The 22,790-nt window shown below is 44.4% G+C and overlaps 1 protein-coding gene across 2 annotated transcripts; it reads right to left on the reverse strand.

Moving 5' to 3' along the window:
• Positions 1-1,203: 1,203 nt before the first annotated feature.
• On the reverse strand, positions 1,204-16,615 carry NUP50 (nucleoporin 50). 2 transcript variants are annotated; one of them, XM_057741954.1, is made up of 9 exons: positions 16,228-16,555; positions 14,465-14,532; positions 12,331-12,409; positions 10,318-10,401; positions 7,830-8,016; positions 6,161-6,826; positions 4,282-4,363; positions 2,555-2,673; positions 1,204-1,566 (listed from the first exon to the last, which is right to left on the reverse strand). In XM_057741954.1, the coding sequence occupies exons 3-9, from the start codon at positions 12,397-12,399 to the stop codon at positions 1,364-1,366; spliced, it is 1,410 nt and encodes a 469-aa protein (XP_057597937.1). In that variant the 5' UTR covers positions 12,400-12,409; positions 14,465-14,532; positions 16,228-16,555; the 3' UTR covers positions 1,204-1,363. The 2 variants fall into 2 exon arrangements, with proteins under 2 accessions (XP_057597937.1, XP_057597936.1); XM_057741953.1 differs by lacking the exon at positions 14,465-14,532 and having other exon boundaries at positions 16,228-16,615.
• Positions 16,616-22,790: the final 6,175 nt, after the last annotated feature.

A 22,790-nucleotide genomic window follows, 5' to 3' on the forward strand; every position in this document is an offset into this window, starting at 1 on the left:
TTTTTTTAAATAAAAGCAACTGCACCATCTACAGAAATTTTGACTTTTTTTTTCTTTTAAATCAGAAGACATTATATACTGAAGATCAGTACATACAAGTATGAGCCTTCAGGCACAGACCCTGAGCCTTTAAACAAGATCATCCGGTACCAGCATTAAATGATTCATGAGGATTGAAAGTGGACATTTAGAACATTAAACTTTACATCTAGTTCATATGACCAGAGTCTTCAAAGAATGCTAGGGTCAGTTCCCTAACAGCTACAGAGTAGTGACGTGGGCATTCGTGTGTATAACCACGGATCCCTTCCAAATGGACACAGTGATATCTTGCTCTTTAAAAAGTCAATGGAAATTTCAATATCAAACACAGAATAAACTGTTGTCTAAAAGTTAAAGGCAACATTTACACACACACTTGTCTTCCATTACCTTATTGCATGTTTCCTGGTTAGTTGACATGGCTCGTGTAATAAAACTCCTACAATTTAATAAGTGGAGGTTTTAGATCCGTAGGGTTCAAAAACTAGGAGCCTATTCTCTTCCTTTTGTTGTGTGGTTTAACCCTTTTTTTATAAGGGTCTACACACTACAAGCTACCAAATGTGTGCTTTTAAACCTCATTCCTGGCAGCCCCCTCATCCCATTTGTCTCTGGGGGGATACAGAAGTAAGAGCACCTCAGGAATAAACCTACGAAACCAAAGAACGAGCTACTCGTGTCCTTTTAAGATGAAAAAGCAGTTCTGGGATCACAGTAAAGCAACCTATGGGGCTGAAGGCCGGTGTCCATACAGCAGAAGCTGAGGCCTCCAGCCCTGCAGGCAAACATCTGGTGACTGCCTTTCAGCTGTAAAGTAACACAGTAACATGGAGCAAAGAAGAAACATCTCAGCCACAGCGCAGCAGCAGGGTTCGCTTGGACACAAATCAGCCAAGCCCACCAGGAAGAAGACGCGACGGCAGGCTCCCTTCCGCACGCTCCGCCGTGGAAAGCCACTGCACCATGGTGGCAACAGGCCCCAAACCCCTGGATCGAAAAGCCTTTGGAAAATCTAATCGATACCCTGATCTCAGTCCATTAAGAAATCACTTGCAGTTAGTTTAATACATGAATGTTAAAAATCTTCCAAAAATTGTCTTTCAAATGTATTTTACACATTAGACAGTTCTTAAGAAGGGAGAATACAGCTTCTTGACACTTAACATTAAAGGTTTTATTGGCCACATTCATCTTCCTCACAAAAGTTTTAAGTTATCTATAAGTCCTAGAATGTCAAAGTAGGAAGAGAAGAAAACTGACTAAGTGTGGGGGGCGGTGGGGGAAGCAGCAGCTTGGCAACTGCTCCTCAGCGGACGCGTGCTCAGGCATCCTTCTTCTCCTGCAAGATTCTGTGCAGCTCATCTGCGTCCTCGCTCGTCTTCACCCGAATCAACATGGTGACCGGGGTGGTGGCGTTCTTCTCATCAACGGGGGGGTTGGGAACACAGACAATGAGCACATTGTTCTTCCCTGTGCGGGTACACGGCATGTTGGGCGGAACCAGAACGTTGAGCAGTATGTTGCCTGCATTTAAACACAGGAGAAAAATGCATCTATATATGTAGTACATAGTCTCACGACCCGACAGCTTTAACAGGCTAAACACTAAGTACGGAAGCAGCTTATGCTTCAAGGAGCCACAGGAACGTCACAAAAACGGGCTTGGTTCCCTGAGATGCCAGCACAGTGTCCCCACAACAGGACCTGGACTCGGCCTCTCTGAGGAGGAACCGCCTTCTACACACCTGCCCCCCCACCTCCCACAGCTGTGCCGCAGCCCGACGCCGGCAGCCCTTCAGAACACCCTGTGCTCTCCTGCACTAAAGGAAACACACGCTGGCACGACGTGAGTCTTCACTACATCACTCGAACAAAGAAAGAATGGTCAGCAGAGAAATGGCTCCGTCACAGAGGCCAGCACGGTGCACAGGGTGAGTGACGTGACTGTCAGAGTAGTCAAGCCCACAGGAAAGAAAAAAGCCGCACAGAAGTTTCTTTCCGGGACACAGTCTGGTGTAGCCTGCCACCACTGACGGCTTCCCCTGAGACCCCCCACCCCAGGCACTACCCCCTCCTTTCAGAGGACTGTTTTAAGGGTAAAGCTGAAGGGTGGGGTAAAGGGTGGACAGCAGTGAGTCAATGAACATTTGCTACATAAAAAGGATTCCTTTAAATGGTTAATTCTTCTTGAGTGTCTGCTAAACAGTCCAATTAACCTAGAGCATCTTAGTCACATTTCCAGTACAAAGGAAAATGGGAACCATTTCTGTTACTTCTTGGCAACAGCTTTTAACACATCTAGGTTTTCTTACACAATACTACCTGGCACTCAACTAAATCTATAAGTAATCAGTCAGTGCGAGATGAATTTGGCCTGAACAATCTCTATTTCATTCCAAAAAATACATCAATATACTTGAAAATCTCAATAACTAAAATCAGCAAAGCAGAGGGCTTTCAGATACTATGTGATTATGATTATTTTCTGCCACTTGAAAAAAAAGGTACCCACCTAAATTGGTGTCTGCCCGCACTAAAAGCTGTGTCTTCTGACTTGCTGTAGGTTTTAAATGCAGAGTGCCTACACCCTTCTCTTTAAATTCACTGTCTTTCTTGTAAAATAATTTACACCTATGGAAAAAAAAAAGTTATTATCAGACACTCAATGACATCACGATAGTCACAGTTTTCTAACAGCCGCTGTTCACACCTGTGCGGAAGTCTGTTATTAAATGACAACAGAGGAAGCTTAGGAAGAGTCTTCTGTTGACCCAGATCAGGTCTGGGCACAGGCAGATAAGAGGATCTGGAGTCCCTCCATAGTTTTTCTAACTATTACACAGCTCTTTAACATCACTTTCTGAAATTATCTTTTCTCAAAAGTCAGTCAAAATTACAGCCAAGCGTCCCACACCTCTCTGATGTGCTCCTTCAGCCTTGAGCTCAGGAGAGCTGACCTGGTCCTTAAAGAACAGGAACAAATGCAGGACAAACACTCTACCACTGCCCACCCCCTCCCACCCCCATTTCCTGTTTCTGAATTCTCTTCAGGACTCCTTCAATTTCTGATCTCCCCAGACGTTAAAATAAGTCTGAAAAACATGCTTAAGCGAGGCCTAAAATAATGTGATCAAATGTCTCCTGTCACACATTTCCCTAGCTTATTAATAAACAAATCAAAACCCCTGCCTGTTCCTTTGATTTACTCTGATTAGAAAAAACCTTGCGAATTCCCTGGCAGTCCAATGGTTATGACTTGGCACTTTCACTGTTGTGGCCCGGGTCGGGGAACTAAGATCCCACAGGCCGTGCGGCATGCCCCACCCCTGCGCCCCCCAAAAGAGAAAAAACTTAAGTCAGGGTCATTCCTTTACATCACCTGTGTAATTAAAATTTATAACAGGCAAAAGGAACTGTGAGTCTCTTTTTAAAGTTCTCAAAAATAAACAATATTTGGGAATCCCACAGTTTGGTGATTTACACTGCAAAAACTGCTGGCATGTTAAGTCTGAAATTTTTGTACTAGAAAAACATATCCCGGGAAGCTTCTAAAAGGGCACAAATGTTTTTCAGTAAATATATTTGTTAAAAAGCACTAATTTCATTGAGAGATAATACAAAATTTCCCTTTAGCCTTCTTCTGAAAGAAGCAGCTCTCATTAAACAAACAAAAATCAAAAATCGCAAACCAGCTCTCATCACTGGCGGAAAGAGAAGTATTTACACATCCTTAATGGGAAGGAATGGTTGCTACACAGAACTTTTTGGTTGTGAGAAAATTCACGAAGGTCAACCGTGTCTCCAGGAAGGAATCAGAGACTCCTCCTAATTTAAGAGCAGAAGTAAAACCAAACCTGACATCAGTGACCAGGTGACTGACTGTCTCTGTAGGGGAAGGAGGAGGGGAGGGGGAGGAGAAAAAAGAGAGAGAATGATGAGATGAGAGCTGGGGGCAGGAAGAGCAAACAAGAAGAGACTGTCTCTAAAGCACCTGAAAAGCAAAAAAGAGCTAGATTAACAGAAAACAGTAGGATGTACCCAGCAGGAAAGTTTTAGGGTCGGATTATTTTTAAACAAGCAGGCCAAGAATTCTTCCTTGTTCCATTCAAAGAGTGGGCACAGCCTGACCCCAGGATGGGATGCCCAGTAAATTCTGCAGGGACAATGGCACCCACACTCTCCAGACAGAAGCCTCTTCCCACGTCTCTGAAAAGTGGAATTCCTGTGACTACTACTTACTTTTTGGAGTAAAAAGCATCTTCTTCTTTTACTTCTGTAACTACTACTTTGGGTGGCTCATCATTCTCCTCTTCATCTCCACCTTTTATTAAAAACAACACTAATTCAGTAAGATTCAAATCAAGAGCTTGAAAACGTGATACAAGAAGTTTGTTACCTACCACCCTCCCTACCTGAACCTAAAAATTCCACTTGAGCTGACACAGACACCGAGAGCGCAGGCTGGCCGCGTGGGGGTGGGGGCGGGGGCGGGGCACTCACCGGACTTTTGTAGCAAAGCCTTAGAATGAAAGTGTCCCAACCTGTATGCAGCATACAGGCAAACTTACACAGAAAAACAATCAGTCAACACTCACATATACTCAGAAACCGACTGGAAAATAAAAACCTCAGGGAGGCTTCTAACACTTTCATCCCCAAATGTTCCTGTGACCACATCTGTGTCACGCCAAGGAATAACCAATGAGAGCAATGGCCAAAGACAATGAAGAAAATAAAACTTATACAGGGCGGGTTGTCAGAGAGATTAGTCCAGAGCCAAGTGTGAGTAACTGAAGCTTTGTCTGAACCGCCACGCCTCTGGACACACTGGTATGACGGGTGCCCTGCCGGACTGAGCCCAGCAGCACTTTCCTTCCCTCCGGTGTCCCAGCCACAGGGGAGCCAAGACACTGTTGGACACAAATTACGATCCCCTTAAAGAGAAAGCAACTGCATAAAACTCACTGATGAGCGACTAAGAAAAACAATTCAGGTCCCAATATTTCAGTTTTAAGAAGGTACTCCTGCGTTAGGCCCTCCAGCGTGGGCCCCAGGCAACTGTGATTTTAACAAGCTCTCCAAGTCCTGCCAAGCCACACATCAAATGTGATAACCACAAGGTAAGGGATACGCGCTTCCCGGAGGGGCATCCTGCTGAGATGGAGACTCAATTCAAACTCAACATCCCGCTCCAAATGACTGAGTCCCTGTGACTATGACAGACTCTCCGTCTTACTTAGGGCAGGGAAGAAAGGGCAGCTCTTCATTCAACGCTTTGCCCTGGAGGGCCCCTGCCTGGGGATACAGTTGAGGAGGGCAAAGCAACGTAAGGAAAGTTTTCCTTCAGGTAGAAAAACATAAAAACATTTAAAAATTCGATATTTAGTGGCCCGCTGGCAACTGCAGTTTTCTTTCTCAAGAACCAATATGCTAATACCTGAGAGATGCTGCTTTTAAGTAAGTATCCTCACAGACACTATTTGTTCCCAACCACCATGTGGTGACGAGGGATTAGGACACAACCCCTCTTTTCAGGGAGCTAAGAACAATGTAGGGAGTGGACGGGCTGGGGTTAAGGCCTGGTCTGGGGCACTAACATGACACACCACGGAAACTTCTAGAAAGGTGGCTGCAATCCAGACACATCTTGGGAAAACATTGTCAATTTGTTCCCCACGGCTATGAAGTCTACCTTTTTTTTTTTTTTTTTTACAGTAGAGTACTGCTTTGTTATGGGAATTTATTTATAAACAAATCTCTTAAAAACAAACAATTCAGTGAACATCCATGATGAATTTTTTCAATAAAATACAATCTTCAAAAAATGTTAATTCACTTAATTCTTTTTTTTAATGGAAAACCATGTGTTTGACAGTTTTCAAAGTCACTGTGCCAGATGTTTTCATATTATTTTTCTATTCTCAACCCTTAAAATAACCCTATGAAATAGGCCTCACTCCAGGAAACAGCCTGGAAGGAGTTACTCAGCTCTGTCCAGGACCACACACATCCAGGAACGCGCGCCCAGACCCACCGCGTTGCCAAGACTGCGCTCTTCCCACTCAACACAGAAGCCCCCGACCCTACCACGGGCACCAAGCACTGACTGCGAGTTTACCTCTGCCCTCGTTACCACCACCTTCTGCTTGGCTCTCCAATGTTCTGGCAGAAAATGGTGAAGAGACTGGTTTACTCTGGGTAACATCTTTGCCAAATAAACTGGGCTTTCCAGAAGAAAATGAAAATCCAGTCAAGGGGCCAGAGTTTAAGGAGCCCAACACAGAACTATCGATTTTCTTGCCGAAGTTAAACGAGGCACTTGTTGCTCCTAGTGACGGGTTCTTGTTCTTTTCAGGCACAGCCTCCACCTTCTTTTCAGACGCATCCTCGGTTTTGGTGCCATGAAACACAAATGCTGACTCTTGCTGTAACTTTGTTGAACCAAACAGGGAAGGAGGCTGTGTTTCAGCTGATATTTTGCTGGTTTCACTTTCGGAATTACTGCTGCCGCTGTTTCCATGCTGCTGTTCGATGCTTGCTAAGTGTTTCTCGTAGTCCTTAAAGATGGGTGTCAGATCGCAGAGTGGGTTTGTATTCACATGCTTCGCGATCCAATCCCGAACAGAGCAGTTTAAGGCCGCCAACTGCTTGTGGTAGGCATTCCCGTGGCGGCCAGCGCCAGAAGTCGGGCCGGAGGAGGAGGGCTGCTGGCGGTCGCCATTAGCTTTGGGATTTGAAATCTTTTTATCGACCAAGGAGGTAGGGCCATTTACAGCAATAGAGCCTACAGGAAATTACATTTTTAAGAATTTATTTGGAAGCTGATTTAATTAAATCATCTAGATTTTCATACCACTGTCTTCATATTTTCTTTCATTGTATTCCATTTTTGTGACAGTTCAAGAAGTATGTGCACATACAGTATTTAGAAACTAGTTATTACAAAAACCAAATCAAACGTTATATGAATATATATATATTTACATGCTTGCATTAAAACCTCTGTAATTTTAAAATAATCTTTTCCTTCAAAAGGATGCCCGTTTCACCTAAAACTGTCAAAATCTGTTAATATAAAACTTAATCCCCAAGGCTGTAGGGAAGAACATATGTTAATGCAGTTAAACTCTGAACAGAAAGTGCTTATCTTAATCACACTAAACATTCCGCCTAATCTAATGAATCTGTATATACTCTTAGACTAACTAACTGGGTATAATCCAATGAGTCAGGATTATTTCCAAGAACCAAAGATTTTAATCCATGATTCCATTCTCGGTTGCTAATCCCAAGAGTTCTTGACTAGTTCCCTCAAAACAGGATCAGGCAATCAACACGTCCTGGGCAAAATTAACCTAGACTGGGAACAGCAGGTATAGGCACACAGGAAGTTCTTGGTACACGTACAACCAATGAGGGGGTGGGATGGGAGGCCTTTATTTTACAGAGCTTCTTTTTTTTCTTTGACCCTGAGGTTGATTATGAGGTCATTTTCATTTCACAGCTGAAGATTTGGAGGCTCAAAGGTTAAGGAACTTCACCAAGGTCACACGGAGCTGGTAACCGGCAGAACTAAGAACAGAACACCTAGGTCTATGCCGGCCTGTGCTCTATTTGCTTATTCTGTAAGTAGCCAAAAGCTCCCTAACTTCCCTTCCCTTTCTTCATAACCCTGTTTTTGCTCATATCGCCTCAGGACCCAGAGAAAGTACAAGAAAAACATCTTTGCAAAGTTATTATTCATAGATCATCTTTACACAGATGTGACTGGGGGGAGCAGAACTTACCCAAGGTGGCCTTGGTCTCAGTCGCTGCCCTTGTACTGGAAAAGGGAGGGGCACTAGTTATGCTGGTTCCGTTTGACAGTCCTTCCAAAGGCTTCCCTCCAGCACCATTACCAAATCCAGAAAACCCTCCACCTCCAGAAGGTACAACCAAACCTTTAAAACCTTTAAAGGCCCCTCCACCATCAGACTGAAATATAAAGAAAGAGCACACATTAGATAACTCTACTTTTTGTCTCCAAATAAGCAAGTGAATGACAGTATTATCTTGGCTAAATAGTACCTAGAATCCTTATGCAAGCAGCATTAAAGGGAACTGCCAGCACAAGCAGCAACAGAACATGGACTGTATTCATAATGACAGCTTTGCACTTGGAAGCTGCCTTCCTAAAACAGGAAGGATAGGCATAATTTACAGTGAAATAATTTTTAAAAATATATTTAGGATATAAAAGGTTAAAAAGACTAATTCAAATAAAATCATGGACTCACCATCCAACCACAGAACTATAAGTAAAAACACATTCTCAACAAAACTAAACCCTAAATGAAAGATTCTTCGTGTACTACTGAAAGACCATTTGCCTAAGGAAGTTGCAGAAACATCAAGTTAGGTTAACTAAAAGTATTTTACCCACTACTCATAATTTCCTAAGAACTTGCGTAGCTTTCAATTTGCTTTCAGTGTATAGAAACTCGAAAAGTTGACTGAGTCCCAATTCTAGATTTTCCATTAGTTGAGAAATCCAGAGGCAGCATTTTATTCCCAAGGTTTCCTCGCTGCTTTCTTTCGCAAGGTCTTTCCAGTAGACCTTTCTTGCTGTTGGTAGCTCTCTCCCATCTCTAATGCAAGATGCTTTGGAAACGTTTGGCATGCCTTATGAAATTCTAACACTGCACTCTGCCCCTGGGTTGTGGTCTGCACCGTTTCTGCCCCTTCACTGTCACTTGTCCAATAGCTGGCCCATCCCTCCTTGAGCCTGTCTCCCCCAAGCATCTGTTCTTCATCACGAGCTCCTACTCTCAGGCCTCTTCTCACCTGCCCTCATGGCTTCAACTTCCCAGGTGGGGAAACTTTACTGACCACATGATTTCAGTTCATGAGTTATAACTCATATTTTATGCTTTGGAACACAGGAATGAACGATTTAATATACTAGACTAGATGGAAAAACAAAATGGGAAATGCTTCTATTACTCTCAAAGGTATCATCCTACCCACACCCTGATTCCCGGAAGCAGTTACAACTTTGAGAATACCTTTCATGTTCCTTTCTACTCCCGACACCCACTTCCCTTGCTTTTGTACTGCTATACTCATTCTTCCTCTTCATATTCAACTCAAATTTGTCTACATCTATATCTTATTCCTGCAATTGGATAAGCTCCCTTTAAGGTACAGATCTCCTATTTATTAGCTTTTTCTATCTCCCATGGTCTACTCCAAGGATTTTCCTAAGTAGACTAGGCATTTTTAAAAGCATTTATTAACACCCCAATCAAAAAAGGGGCAGAAGATCTAAACAGACATTTCCCCAAATAAGACATACAGATGGCCAACAGGCACATAAAAAAATGTTCAACATGGCTAATTATTAGAGACATGCAAATCAAAACTATGAGGTATCATCTCACACCAGTCAGAATGGCCATCATCAAAAAGTCTACAAGTAATAAACGTTGGAGAGGATGTGGAGATAAGTACCCTCCTACACAGTTGGCAGGAATGTAAACTGGTGCAGCCACTACGAGGAGCAGTAAGGAGGTTCCTCAAAAAGCTAAAACCAGAACTACCATACAATCCAGCAATCCTACTCCTGGGCATATATCCAGACAAAACTGTAATTCGAAAAGATACAGGCACCCCAATGTTCACTGCATCACTATTTACAATAGTCAAGACATGGAAGCCACCTAAATGTCCATCAACAGACGAATGGATAAAGAGGTGGTGTATATATATATACAATGGTATATTACTCAGCCATAAAACAGAATGAAATAATGCCATTTGCAGCAACATGGATGGACCCAGAGATGGTCATACTAAGTGAAGTAAGCCAGACAAAGATCACATAATATTGCTCATATGTGGAATCTAAAAAAAAATGATACAAATGAACTTGCTTACAAAACAAAAATAGACACACAGACATGGAAAACAAACTTGTGGTTACCAAAGGGGAAAGGTGGGGGAGGGGTAAACTAGGAGTTTGGGATTCACACACACAACACACTACTATATATAAAACAGATGACCAACCAAGGACTGACTGACAGCACAGGGAACGCTACTCAATCTCTTCTAACAGTGAATTTAACAATGTAAAACCAACATATGTATTAAAAAAAAGAGACATTCTTGATAGATTATATAAAAGACAATTTAAAAAAAGTATTTATTGATCTGATTGCTCCCAGAGGTGGAAATACTCTACAACTCAGAAATCAAATTAGTGTTTAATACCAGAAGCTGTTAGAAAACACTCACTTCAAATCCAACATTTCTACGTTTTGCTTTCTTTATGGCTCTGTTCTTTAAGACTTCCTCACTGGCCACGGAGAATGTTCCCACCTGCAGGAGTGTACAAATTAAGTAACAACAAGATAAGGCCAAAAACGAGATAAAATGATGAACAAAAAAAGCTAGACCAGACAAACTGATTGATATTGTCTGGTTTTTTAAGTACTGTTAATATTGGTGACAAAAATTATGGAAAGGGCACATTAAACTAAAGTTACGGTTAGTATCTATTGCTATCTCGTGAATTCCAATGCTAGTTAGGCGAATCTGAAATCTTCCAGCAACTACAAATTCAGACTCTGAATCACAGCTCAGAGAGAGGAGCGCACACAGCAAAGTTCTAGGAAGACAGAGGCCACCAAAACTTTGTGCATGATCAATTCTTCAAATGTCTCATATATATTCAAAGACACTACCCAGATGCCCAAATCTACTATCTTACCACCACGGTTTTCAGAAACAACTGTCATAGTCATAATACACATTACTTTAAAGAAGAGCTTTGTCCATTTGCCCAGAAGACCACTGAAGGACCTGGGACTCTAAGGAACCTGTTGTATATTTGCTGAAAATCTTTGGCTTTACTTCAACCCTTCTCTTACCCTGGAGGAATGGCATAAAATATTTTCTTTTTCTTTGAGAACTTTTACTGAGATACAACTGACATACAATAAACTGCATATATTTAAAGTGTGCAATTTGATATTTTTTCTTATTAGTAATGCATACATGGCGATCCCAATCTCCCAATTCATCCCGCCCCCCCCCCGCCCAGCCCCCCTCCCCTTGGTGTCCATGTTTGTTCTCTACATCTGTGTCTCTATTTCTGGATAAAATATTTTCTGTAAAAAGTTCTCATCTATACTTATTTCAGATAATGTTAAATTTAAAGATATCTCTTGACAACCATAGAAGGGACCATTTGGCTATGCCTGACCCAAATTAAATGTAATGTCCTTCCACACTCATTTCATTAAAAATCTATCCAAATGGAAGTTCTTTCATTCCTGATATACTTTAATGTCAAAACAAATCATTATATGGTAGGCCCAGAATATAACTGTGCCTAAAACCTAGAAAAAACTTAGTTACCAAAGGCTTGCTTAAAAAGTACCAAGTCAGAATTGTTAAAAGCTCTGTCTTTTAAAAGCCCATACTTGTGACTTCGGTTTCCCTAAATCGTCAGTACACATATTTGTAAAGGAAAAAACATTAGTACCAGGAAATAGATTGAGAAAGGAAAAGTAGCTAAGAGTTATCTTGGAAACACTTTTGCAGACTCTAACTTGAAAGGCTAACTTGGTTCTGATTTCCTTAGTGAACTGGCCTGGGAGTACCAAACTGCTGATGAGGCACTTCAGAAATGCAGCTGTGCTCTATTCTTCATAAAAGAAAAATTAGATTTCCTCAGGGAAGACCATTTTTATTTTGTTAGGAAAGAAACGAGGCCATCTAAACTCTATTCTTATTAACACAGTTGCTGGGGAGTGGGAAGTGTCTTGGATCTATACGAGTATGAAATAAAATAGGCCTCTAAGAAGCATTACAGATAAGGGAGGCAACCTCAACCTTCTAAAATCTAAGACTGTGAGTATCGCAAACTAAGGCAGTGGTGATGAACCACTTTTTAAGTCTGAGTGCTGGCACTGTGCTGAGTTCATGACTAGGTCATTTATTTACTCACCCTTCAATCTGGACTAAAACCATGGGTTTAGAATGCCCCAATGAAACACTGCATGAGATTCAGGAGGAAGGTGCTTCTACAAAGGAGCAGAATGTTGAGGGAATAGTCGCTAATGGAAAAGCACACCTAAATTAATCCATTTCTATACAAAGTACAGATCATAAGAAACCATACTATTTCCAGTTCAGGATGGTCTTTAAAAGGCCTTTTAATTTAACCAGAGTCCATAAGGAATCCCAAGATGAATTTAAATTTGAAAGTAGCAGGAAACCATTCTTAGGGAAATTACTTCTTACCTCTTCTGCTTCATCTTCTTGATCCCAATTCCTATCTGTCAATTCCTTCTCGGCAATTCTTTTGGCCATTTTTTCGAACCTAAAAGTGAAAACATTAGCAGTGATAAGTTTACTTTCCTACAATGTGATTTAACTCTTACAAAGCATTTTAAAAATGCACTCTAGCATGAAATGAGATAAAAACATTCCTGATACCAGTGGGCACTGCTTTAATGAGAACTCAATGACTGTTAGGCTCCTATTATCACAAATCCAATAAAGATTACAAGAGGCAGTTAGGTTTCCTAAGGCACACTGAACAACACGAAACCAACTCCATTTGAAAAAAATTATAATTAAACACTGATTGACTTTTTTTTGGCTGCGCTGGGTCTTTGTTGCTGCACACAGGCTTTCTCTAGTTGTCGCGAGCAGGGGCTACCCTTTGCTGCGGTGCGCGGGCTTCTCGTTGCCGTGGCTTCTCTTGCTATGGAGCACAGGCTCTAGGCATGCGGATTTCAGTAGCTGCAGCACGCAGCCTCAGCAGTTGTGGCACATGGGCTTAGTTGCTCCTCAGCACATGGGATCTTCCCAGACCAGGGATCGAACCCGTGTCCTCTGCACTGGCAGGTGGATTCTTAACCACTGCGCTACCAACGAAGTACCTGACTGATTTTTAAAAATGAGAAATCTAAAGAACTGCATAATAACCAACAAATGTTTAACTAACTTATTCTGCGCAAATTTTACTTATACACAGTCTTGCTACAAGCCAATTTTTAATATTTAAAATTCTCTTACGGATGATCCAATAAAGTTCAACCTTAGTTAAGAGTTTGAATGAGGCACTGGAAATACCTTCCCTACATCAGTACAGACGGTCCCTGACTTACAATGGTTTGCCTTGAGAGTGTTCAAGTTCACGATGGTGTGAAAGCAATACGCGTTAAGCAGAAACCTTCCTGCAGATTTCGATCTTTTCTCAGGCTAGCCATAGGCGGTACAACATTCTCTTGTGATGCTGGGCGGCGGCAGCAAGCCACAGCTCCCAGCCAGCCAGCCAAGCCATCACAACTGATACACTTAAAACCATTCTGTACCCATACAACCACTCAGTTTTTCATTTTTAGTAGAGTATTCAATAAATTACATGAGATACTCAACAGTACTATAAAATAGGCTTTGTGTTAGAAGATTTAGCCCAACTGTAGGCTAATGTAAGTGTTCTGAGCACATTTAAGGTAGGCTGAGATATGATGTTTGGTAGGTTTGTGTATTAAATGCATTTTCTATTTACAGTATTTTCAGCTTACCATGGATTTACTTTGACATAACCCCAACATACGTTGAGGAAGATACGTATTCTTCTCTAAGCTACAGACAGTTGATAGTAATATATTTCCCAAGACTGAACATTTAATTACCCCAACTGCATATTGCTAAGCTAGGACATCATTTAAAAGTTCAAAATATGATTAATATGGATGTGTTAACATTCCTAGGATTTTTACCTCTTTAATAACTTCTCAAAAACCGTGGTGTTATGGGAGGAAGACGAGTCGCGGACTGACAGTATTATCTGTACAAGCACCTATTCAAGGTGGATGCTTGTACCCATCCCTTAAAATTTCCAAGTTATTTTCTGATCCTAACATCATACATCCTTTGCTACGAAAAACAAAAGCAATCGATGGAGAGCTCCACTGTGAGTGCTGTGCGGGCCGCTTCCCTAACTCACCAGTTAAATGGACCAAAAAGCTCCATTTCCTCTCTACTCACCTTGCCCGGAAATTTACTGATTAGTCTGGAACACGAGCCAGGGTTACTGAACATCAGCCCAGCTTCCTTCCTACAGTCCTTCCCCACTCTCATTTGACACCACAACCCACCAGAGTAAGTTTGTAGAACCCCCTGGTCATTAAAACACAAACTTACCCACTGCATGTTAGTATCTATAAAATAAAATTCAAATGCGGGCATTCCAAAATCTGACCCCTTGTAGGGTAATCACAAAGGGCTTTCCAGGTGTTAAGAATCTCCTAAGAACCTCTGAATTTTTCTTTTACAAGTGCTTTTTTCTGATTACAGAATAAATGGTTTTAAAGCCTCAGATTCTAAAACACAAATTAGAATTAACATAATTTTCAGTCATTACCTGCAAATCCTCTTTTTTTAATGCCTCCCTCCCAAACACTTGGTCAAGTTTTGCTTAATCTTTGTCATCTGGAAAACAAACAAGGTACCCTTACACATAAACCCTTACTAAACTTGAACTGTTCAGAGGCCAGGTCTCTGTGTGGATTCCTTGGGTCATTTTCCTACTCAGTAACTAACAACTCCACCAGAGGGCAGAAGAGGGGAGAAGTTGAAACAGTCATTTTTTTACTATTAACTTAATAACTTAACAGGTATTAAGATTAGCTGGCAAAAAGGGGCAGACCTGAAAGCACATAAACTGTAATAAGAGTAAACTGTAACATCTAACTCATACCCACAACTGAAGAGACAACTGGCATAGTCAAACAACCTAAATTAATGTAAGCGATCCTGTTTCACCTTTTTTAACCGATCAATGACTAACCAGAGGGCAGGTATCTTTGTTTCACTCATTCATGTACCTCAAGTCTCCCTCCCACCCTGCCCTACCTCATGGCAGATGTTCTAGCTGTTGTAGAACTAGAGATCTGGGGCGCTACACATTTGAGAAAATACTACAAGATGCTAGCATCCAGTTTTGCAATTTTGTGGCTTGGGCAAATTATTTAATTTCTATGCCTCAGTTTCTTCATTTGCAGAACAGGGAAGTGTTGTGAAATTTAAATGAGATAAACAAAAAGCTTAGTTTAGAACAGTACCTGGAACAGAGGAAGGACTCAATCAATATTATCAAAGGAACAAGTTTTGTTAGAAGCAAAGGCTATAAAATACTACTTTTCCTCCCTAATCTAAAACTCGCAGTGTGGAAAAAAAAAAAGAAGTAACTTGAATTTTGAGTCAGGCTTTAAAAAATACTTTACCAAATCCATATTTTCTTTTTTGTGCCAGAAGAGGAAAAGGAAAAGAAAGGCCCTGTATTTACTTAGAACAAAGCCTGGCACCTAAAACCTTATGTGCTATTACTAAGAACTTAAAAAAACATGTGGATTTAAAAGGCACCAAGTTATGAAACGACTGCTAGGTATGACGCATACCTTGTTGATAGGAAACTAAAACTTCTGGTGATCGGAGAAAACGTCACCTGTGCCTGACATAGTGAATTATGCGACCTCTGCCACCCGGTGCTGCCCCACCCCAGGGGTTTAACTGCAGCCCACATCGGTTTACTCTAAGACGGAAACAGACTGCAACATACTTGATGGTGTGAGGCCCCGAGGAAAAACGGAACATGGGGCCGGATCCCGGAGACTGAAACGCTAGGGAAAAACGAAATCTCTTAACACCGCTTCTTAATCGAATACAGAGAAGGGTGACCAGCGGCCTAGCGCTGCAGCAAGACAGTGAAGCCAGGCCAAGGAGGCAGTGGTGGGAGCGAAGACGGAGAGACCAGCCCCCAGAGGAACCGGCAGGAAACAAACCGAGAAGGCCTCGCCAGGGCGGTCCCTGCCCGCTCCGGCTCCTGCCTCCGCCGGGGCCGCAAGAGGCCCCACGCCCGGGCGAGCCGGACGCCGCAGCCCCGACAGGCCGGCCCCGAGCCCGGCTTCACAAACACCCGCGACGGCGTCGCCGCCGACACCGCGCCCCACCCTCCCCGGCCGCCCCCAGCGCCCCCTCCCCAGCCGGGGCCCCGCGCCCGGCTCCTCCCTCCCAGGGACCCCATTCCAGGCCCCGGGCCCGCGCCCGGAGCCCCGCTCCCTCCTCCCGGACCTCGGCCGCGCACCCGGGCCTCCGCGCTCGGCGCCCGCCCCTCCCGCCTCTCACTTCGCGGGCGACAGCCGCGGCCCTCGCTGGCTTGTGGGCGCGGCGGCGAGCAGGTGCGGGGTCGCGGCCGCGGCGCTCGGCTGGGCAGCGCCGCCCGGCGGCTTCCGGTGCGCTGAGAGCCTCGAAGGATTCGGTGGTGGGCAAGCCCTGAGTCTCAAACACCATGTCCCTCGGGGACCTCGTCGCTCAGCGTTGGGAGGTGACGGGGAGCACCGCCCGTTCAGCACGAGGCCGCTGCCAGAGCAGCGGCCCGCACGCCCCAGGCCGCCATTTTGTAACTCGAATCTGCCCCTCACAACCAATTCGGAAAAAAGGGAGGAAAGAAACGCCCGCGTCCAGCTCCTGCGCAAGCGCGCCGGAGACCTGGTCTGCAGCTCCTCCCACGGCGGCGGCGGCGGGGCGTCACGCGGCGCACGCGCCCAGCTTTGAAACCGTCGCCGCAGGAGCGCACCCGTCTCACGCCTGCGCGCGCGCATGCGCACCCTCCGCGCGCCGGCCTCTACGGGAAGCCGGCGGCCGGCGGGGTTTGCGCGCGTCGGTCACGTGTCGGCCGCCGTACGCGTTTGAGGCGTCCGCGCGCCGGTCGCGGCTGGCGGTGGGCGCGGCTGGGGTTCGCGGGGCGCCGGGCAGGGTGGCGTCAGTCGGGCGGCGTCAGTCAGGCAGCGTGGCCGGGGCTCGTGGTGTCCGTGGGGGGGGGGGGGGGGGTGGCTGGAGGGCGGAGAAGGGACAGGCCGTGATTCCCGGAGGCGTGAGCGAACTCGGGTGGCGTCACGTCGGGAGCTCGGCGCCGCCGGCCGCCCGCCCGCGAGAGCTGCCCTGGGGGCCTTGCCCGGAGGCCCTGCCCGGGGGCTCGCGCCGCGCCGGCTGCGGGCGTTCGGAAAGCCTGGGATCGCGGGGCCGGGAGGGACGGCCGCGGGCGTGGATGAGGGAACCGGACCCGTCCCCCGTTCCACGGCCAGCTCGTATGTGCTTTCCGCCGTGGGTGCCCTGGAGGCGAACTAGCTTGCCATTTGCGCACCTGGTCGGCATCAGCGAAGCAGAGGTCTGCAGACACACTTCGAAACTGTGGAACTGGCACGTGTGTCCAGTGTCAGGATTTGTGTCCGCGTGCTCTTACTTGAGTATCGTAGAATAGCGCCTCAGATACCACGTACAGCGATAGACTAAGCCGTGCAAAGCAGTTCAGCTTTAACTTACCGGTGAATAGGACGCTGTGGGAATTAGCCCCATTATTAACTAAGTAGGAAAGGTGCCTCAGAAAAGGAACATTCTTAGAGCACTGGTTCTTGACCTTTTTATTTATTTTTTATTTTTTTTTCCGGTAGGGGTTTATGGATATACTTGGAAATGCAAAGGAAGGTTGTGCATATGTTCAGGCAGAAAACCAGTTTGCGTGTAATTTCAAGATGTTCATGAACCCTCCCTAAAAGCCTGTCTGTGGGCTCCTGTGTTAAAGACTGCTTGTCTAGGTACTTGGTTACACGTCATAGGGTTTAAGGAAGAACGAAGGTGGCCCCTATTTATCCCTTGCCGTTCTGTTTACTTTCCCTAGGGTAGGACATTCAAAAGAGTTGTTGCCAGATGTTAGTTCTTTTTCTGAGGATGTATGTGAAAAGAAATACCCAGCCAGGGAACTGTGTTGTTGGGTATCTTTCACACCGTCCTTGTAAACTGGTTGGAATGTGAACTGTATGTATGACTAGTCAGAACGTTGAATAACAGTGTATTATAAAAGGAGAGATTTCCAGAGGCTTGCTCTTACTTGTTTTTGGTTTTTTTTCCAACACAAAGAGACTTATAATACAGTCCCTTCAGGATGATACATGACTTGGCAAAGCTACGCAGTTGGTTAGTGGCAGAGCTAGGGCCAGAGCTCAGGTCTCACTTCCAGCCCAGCATCTTTTTTTTCCTGCCCTTTCAACAATCATCCAGTACCTACTGCTGGAAACTCCACAGATGTTACAGGTGGCCCCTCATCTCTTCCGGCTGCCCCAGGTCAGCTTTCCCACACATCACAGTGGCTGTTCTAAATCCTTACCACTTAAACCTCTCTAGCCACCTCTCTCCTTATTACACCTCCCATACCCCAGCCTCACCTCCTGCCTAACCACCCTTGCTACATATTAGGCACTCAGTTAGTTACCAAATGAATGAACCCTTCTTTTTCTTCACTGAGAGAAACATTATCCCAGACATTTCTGGATTCCCTTCTGACTAGTTGTGAATCTTCATGTTTGGTTCTGTCTGTGTGATGCTCACTCATTCCAAACTTGCTAATGCCTTAGAAATTGAATGGTGATTTTTGTTTTTCACGTGAAAGTATAATTACTAGTCAACTTCCTAGATAGTTTCTAAGTCCTTACCATATAAAGGACATACTTTAGGTAGTGGTAAACCTTCTTATATTCAACATTGAAATGTGGCTCGTTAAAATGACAACTTTTATTCTTGCAATGATCCAATATTTACCTTGCAAGGCTAAGTGAAATGGTACATTTATTTCTTAATTACATATTGTAGTATGAGGTGATTGATGCCTTTCTAATGCAAATAAAAAAGATTTATGCATATAATAGCATTTTAGCACTTTAGCTGACTTGCACATTACCGTGGTAGATTTTAGTGCTTTCTAGAATGACAGCTTTAAGCAGGCTGTAACTCAGGAGAACGGAGGCAGTCATGTGCAACCTCCACCTCCATTGACTTGGCTACCTCCGTTGTCCCTCATTTTAGGAAACAGTCCTCTAGAAGCATTAGCTAGTTTTTTCTAAAATCTGCCTTTCAGAAATCTCTTTGAATTTGCTTAACCTCTGAGGATTTTTATGGTTGCCAGGTTAGGTCACTTTCGTCTTCATGTTAAGTAGATAAGTAACCAGACACATCGTTTACCTTCTTTACCCCCAATTCAGAACCAGTTCATGGCGATGTGATCTTGCATTCCTTTCTGCTGATTGGGTTCCGCGATGGGAACCACCACAGCTCTGCCACTGTGATCAGAAGTCATAAATGTCTCAGAAAATTCAAGCCTCGTTTACCCTAGTGAAGGAAATTGCAAGATAATATTTGTTGAATTCCAGCTGTATTCTGAGCTTTGTTTTAGGTTGAGAACCTTGAGATTGGACTCATTCTCTGTTTGGACTTACCAGAAAATATCCAACAACAGGAAGCCTACAGGACCATACTGTGCTCCAATATTAAGGAATCAAAACAAAACGTGTTTTTCTATCAGCCCAGCAGTGGGGTTGCTGTCTTGGAGTGGTCTTGCTGAAGATCCCAACTGATAGAAACCTGGCACCTATTTTGTGGCTGAAGTGACCCCTTTGCATCCAGAAATGCAGTGGTACTTTGTATTTTGGGTCATTTGTTGACCAGTATCTTGCCCTGTCCTAGAGTATAGGAAAAAAAGCTTAGGACAGATGGACAGATAGCACGCAGTGCTGAAAAGAATGTCTTATACCCTTTTCTCATCCTGTTCTTTTGTTGTTGAATACTGATAAAATGACCTCCACGGTCAAGAGAAGGTAAGTACCAACGGCAGCAGAAGGAAGAATTTGGGGTTATTGTCACCAGGTCGCAGAGCATGCGATCCTTAAATAGTTGTGCCACAGGAATTCACAGAGTTCTTGGAAAATTCACTTTTCCTCAGACCTGGTCTGAGAGCCCCAAGTCTGGTGGATGATGTGTGTGTAACAGGCACCACAAGTCTTGTTTTTCTCCCAGACTCTTCTTGCTCAAGTTTGAACCTAGTGGGACGTCTACCTCTTTTAGTTGTCGGGCAGGCAAAGGTTATGCAACTGCATGAGGGAAGGCAGATGAACAAAATAGTAAACACGGTGATGAAGAACGAGCTTTGGAGTTAATTGTCCTGAGTTTGATTATTAAACATGGCTCTTACCAGTTGGGTGGCCTCAGACGAACTACTGAACTCTGAGCTTAGTTTCCTCATCTGTGAGCTGAAGGTAGTAGTACCTTCATGGGGTTGTGAGCATTAAAGGAGAACATGGATGTAAAGCACACAGTAAATGATCTTTATTACTGCGACAGTAGTCCCTGTTTTTAAGGCTCTTGGAAGTTTTCCCTCCTCGAACACTATGAAGGGATTTTAATTACTATTTTTGAGTAAGATTCTTGTTTTAAAAGATTTTGTTTACTATCAGAGATTGTATTTGTGAAATGAAAGTTCATTTTCCCTTTACTAATCAAAAATGTAACTGGTATGAGGAGGTTTTTGCCATAACTAATCTCCCGGGGTTCTTGTTATTCCAGCTGAAAGCAGGTAACTGACGTTATAGCTGGAGCCGTTTTATGATGGGTTAGATTTATGATTTCCAGTAGGCTCTTTGAAACATTGCTTAGGGGTCAGAGAATCCCTGTTCCTTTTCATAGGTTCTAGACCAGATCCTTCTCAGTGCCAACACAGTCGGCTTCAGGATAAAAAATTAATGTTAAACTGGGGTGCAGCTGGATTCTTTCGAGACTTTGAGCAGTGGCGGACTTATTTTCTCCTGGAGATTGCAGTCCATTGACTTGTATTTTCATATTTCAGGCTTCAGTGCAAAAGGAAAACTAATGGCTGAGTTTTCTAGAGCTGTTTTTTTTGGGGGGGCTTCACAGTCTCAAAAAGTAGTAACTGTGTGGTACCTTAAAGAAAAAACTTCGGATGCTATGAATTCTGTAAACTAGCACATTGTATCCTTTTTTCTGGGCGCACAATTACCTGATAAAAATTAAATAAACCATCAAGAGACATCATGGGCCAGTGATGACAGAGGCGAGTATTGTTCCAAGTTCCAAGGGCTGAGAAACCAACACACGCAGAAATGAGCAAGGAAGTGTCCACAGCCTTGGGGCTACATGCCCTCCGGGGAGGAGCGCATTTTGTGTAAGTGGAGAGGAAGTGGGGGGTGGTGATGGAGCACTTGAGCAGAGCACACAGGTGTAAAGTGATTAAGGTTATGGGCGAGAAGAAGGTGTGGAAACTACACAGGAGCAGACCTCCCGTGTCTTTGAAGAGATCTGGTGGTTCTATCCCCTCCGTGTCTAAAGCGTTTGGAACACTGCCTCTTTCTTGGTTGCTGGTGCCTATGAGGGGTGAATGGTTTTCGAGGGCTGCTGTCTGGGAGCACGTTTCTAGGTGACAGAGTCCAGTGACTGGACTGCCTTCAGGGTTGCGTAGGAAGAGTTAACGGGAACACCGTGCGTGTGAGATCTGTCCTAAACCAGCCCACAGTCTCCCTGCACCTGGCTCTGTCCTTGCCGCTCCGCCCGGTGCTGCCTCGCCTGCTTCCTTGCTGTGTCTGGCCCTCTCCTACTCTTAGCCTTCTTTCCGCCTGTCCACCCCTTCCCTGCCTCCCCTTCATCCCTTGCCGGATACGTTTTCTCCAGGTTTGTGACTTTACTGGACCCTTTTGGCAAGGAAGAGGAGGAGAACAGATGTGGGTTAGGTGATATGTAGTGATGTCCAAGTGCCCAAACATGACGTGACTGCCATATGGTCTTAGGTTGCATTAATTGGAGTTAATATTTCAAAGAAGGGAGGTGGTCTCTTCCTACTCTGAGTAACTGAGGCCACAGTTGGAGTAGGTACAAGGAGGGCAGCACAGAGGGTAGCAGTTAATGTGGGGCTCTGGAGACAGGCTGCTTGCATTTTACTTCCTAGCTTTGTGACCTTGCGCAAGATATTAAACTTCTGTTGTGTTGTGCGGGGTGTAGCTGGTGTTTTAGTTTAAGAATGTGCAGGGACATCCCTGGAGGTGCAGTGGTTAAGACACTGTGCTTCCACTGCAGGGGGCACACGTTCGATCCCTGGTTGGGGAAATAAGATCCCACATGCCACGTGGTGTGACCTAAATAAATAAATAAATCCACCTTTAAAAAATACTGTTTTTAATTAAAAAGGAAAAGGATGTGCAGATGATGACCTGCAGAATGAGCAGACACAAACCACCCACGTGGGGGTGGGCGAGGGGCTCCCTCAGCACCCCAGCTCCCACTTTGGGAAGGTGAAAAGCCCAGGTCATTTTGACTGAAGGCACAGTTTCAATACACTCACAAGAAGGAGGCAAAGTCACCAGATTCATTACTTACAGATCCCAGAAATGTGGGTGGGAGAGCAGAGTGAACGTGGGGGTAGGGGGGCAGCCCCCATCCGGGGTCATAGCGGGCAGGACATAGAGAACAGGATTTATAAGGTCACTTATAACTGCAGGCTCAACTCTAAGGGGTTATTTTAAAAGATGCCCGGGAAAAGCAAAAGGAACTTAGGGCCGGAATCCCAAGCTCAGGCCCTTATCTAACTGTCCAGACTCTGGGCGTGAGCCGGGTGCTCACACTGAAGTGCCTAGGCAGCAACTCAGAAGAGCTGTTTTCTCATCACATCTGTGTCTGTTTCCTCATCTCCTAAATGGGAAAGAATAACAAATAAGCTCTCTCATGGGGTTGTTGAAGATTAAATTGAGGTAATAGAGTTGTGCTTAGAATGGGTCTGGCAGGTATGTACCCAATACAAATTGGTTACAAGTTATAATTAGTTGGCTGGGAATCAGTCTTTAAAGAAGCCTAGA

Source organism: Hippopotamus amphibius, chromosome 7, assembly GCF_030028045.1.
Source record: "Hippopotamus amphibius kiboko isolate mHipAmp2 chromosome 7, mHipAmp2.hap2, whole genome shotgun sequence".
In the NCBI taxonomy this organism is placed as follows: domain Eukaryota; kingdom Metazoa; phylum Chordata; class Mammalia; order Artiodactyla; family Hippopotamidae; genus Hippopotamus; species Hippopotamus amphibius.

What these genes read in the sequence shown, in the direction of transcription:
- NUP50 (XM_057741953.1), bottom strand. Translation starts at nt 12,399, where the DNA reads ATGGCCAAAAGAATTGCCGAGAAGGAATTGACAGATAGGAATTGGGAT. An exon ending in AAGAAGATGAAGCAGAAGAG is followed by an intron (nt 10,402 to 12,330) that starts GTAAGAAGTAAT and finishes ACACTCCTGCAG; the next exon opens with GTGGGAACATTCTCCGTGGC. An exon ending in TGGTGGTAACGAGGGCAGAG is followed by an intron (nt 4,364 to 6,160) that starts GTAAACTCGCAG and finishes TTTTAATAAAAG; the next exon opens with GTGGAGATGAAGAGGAGAAT.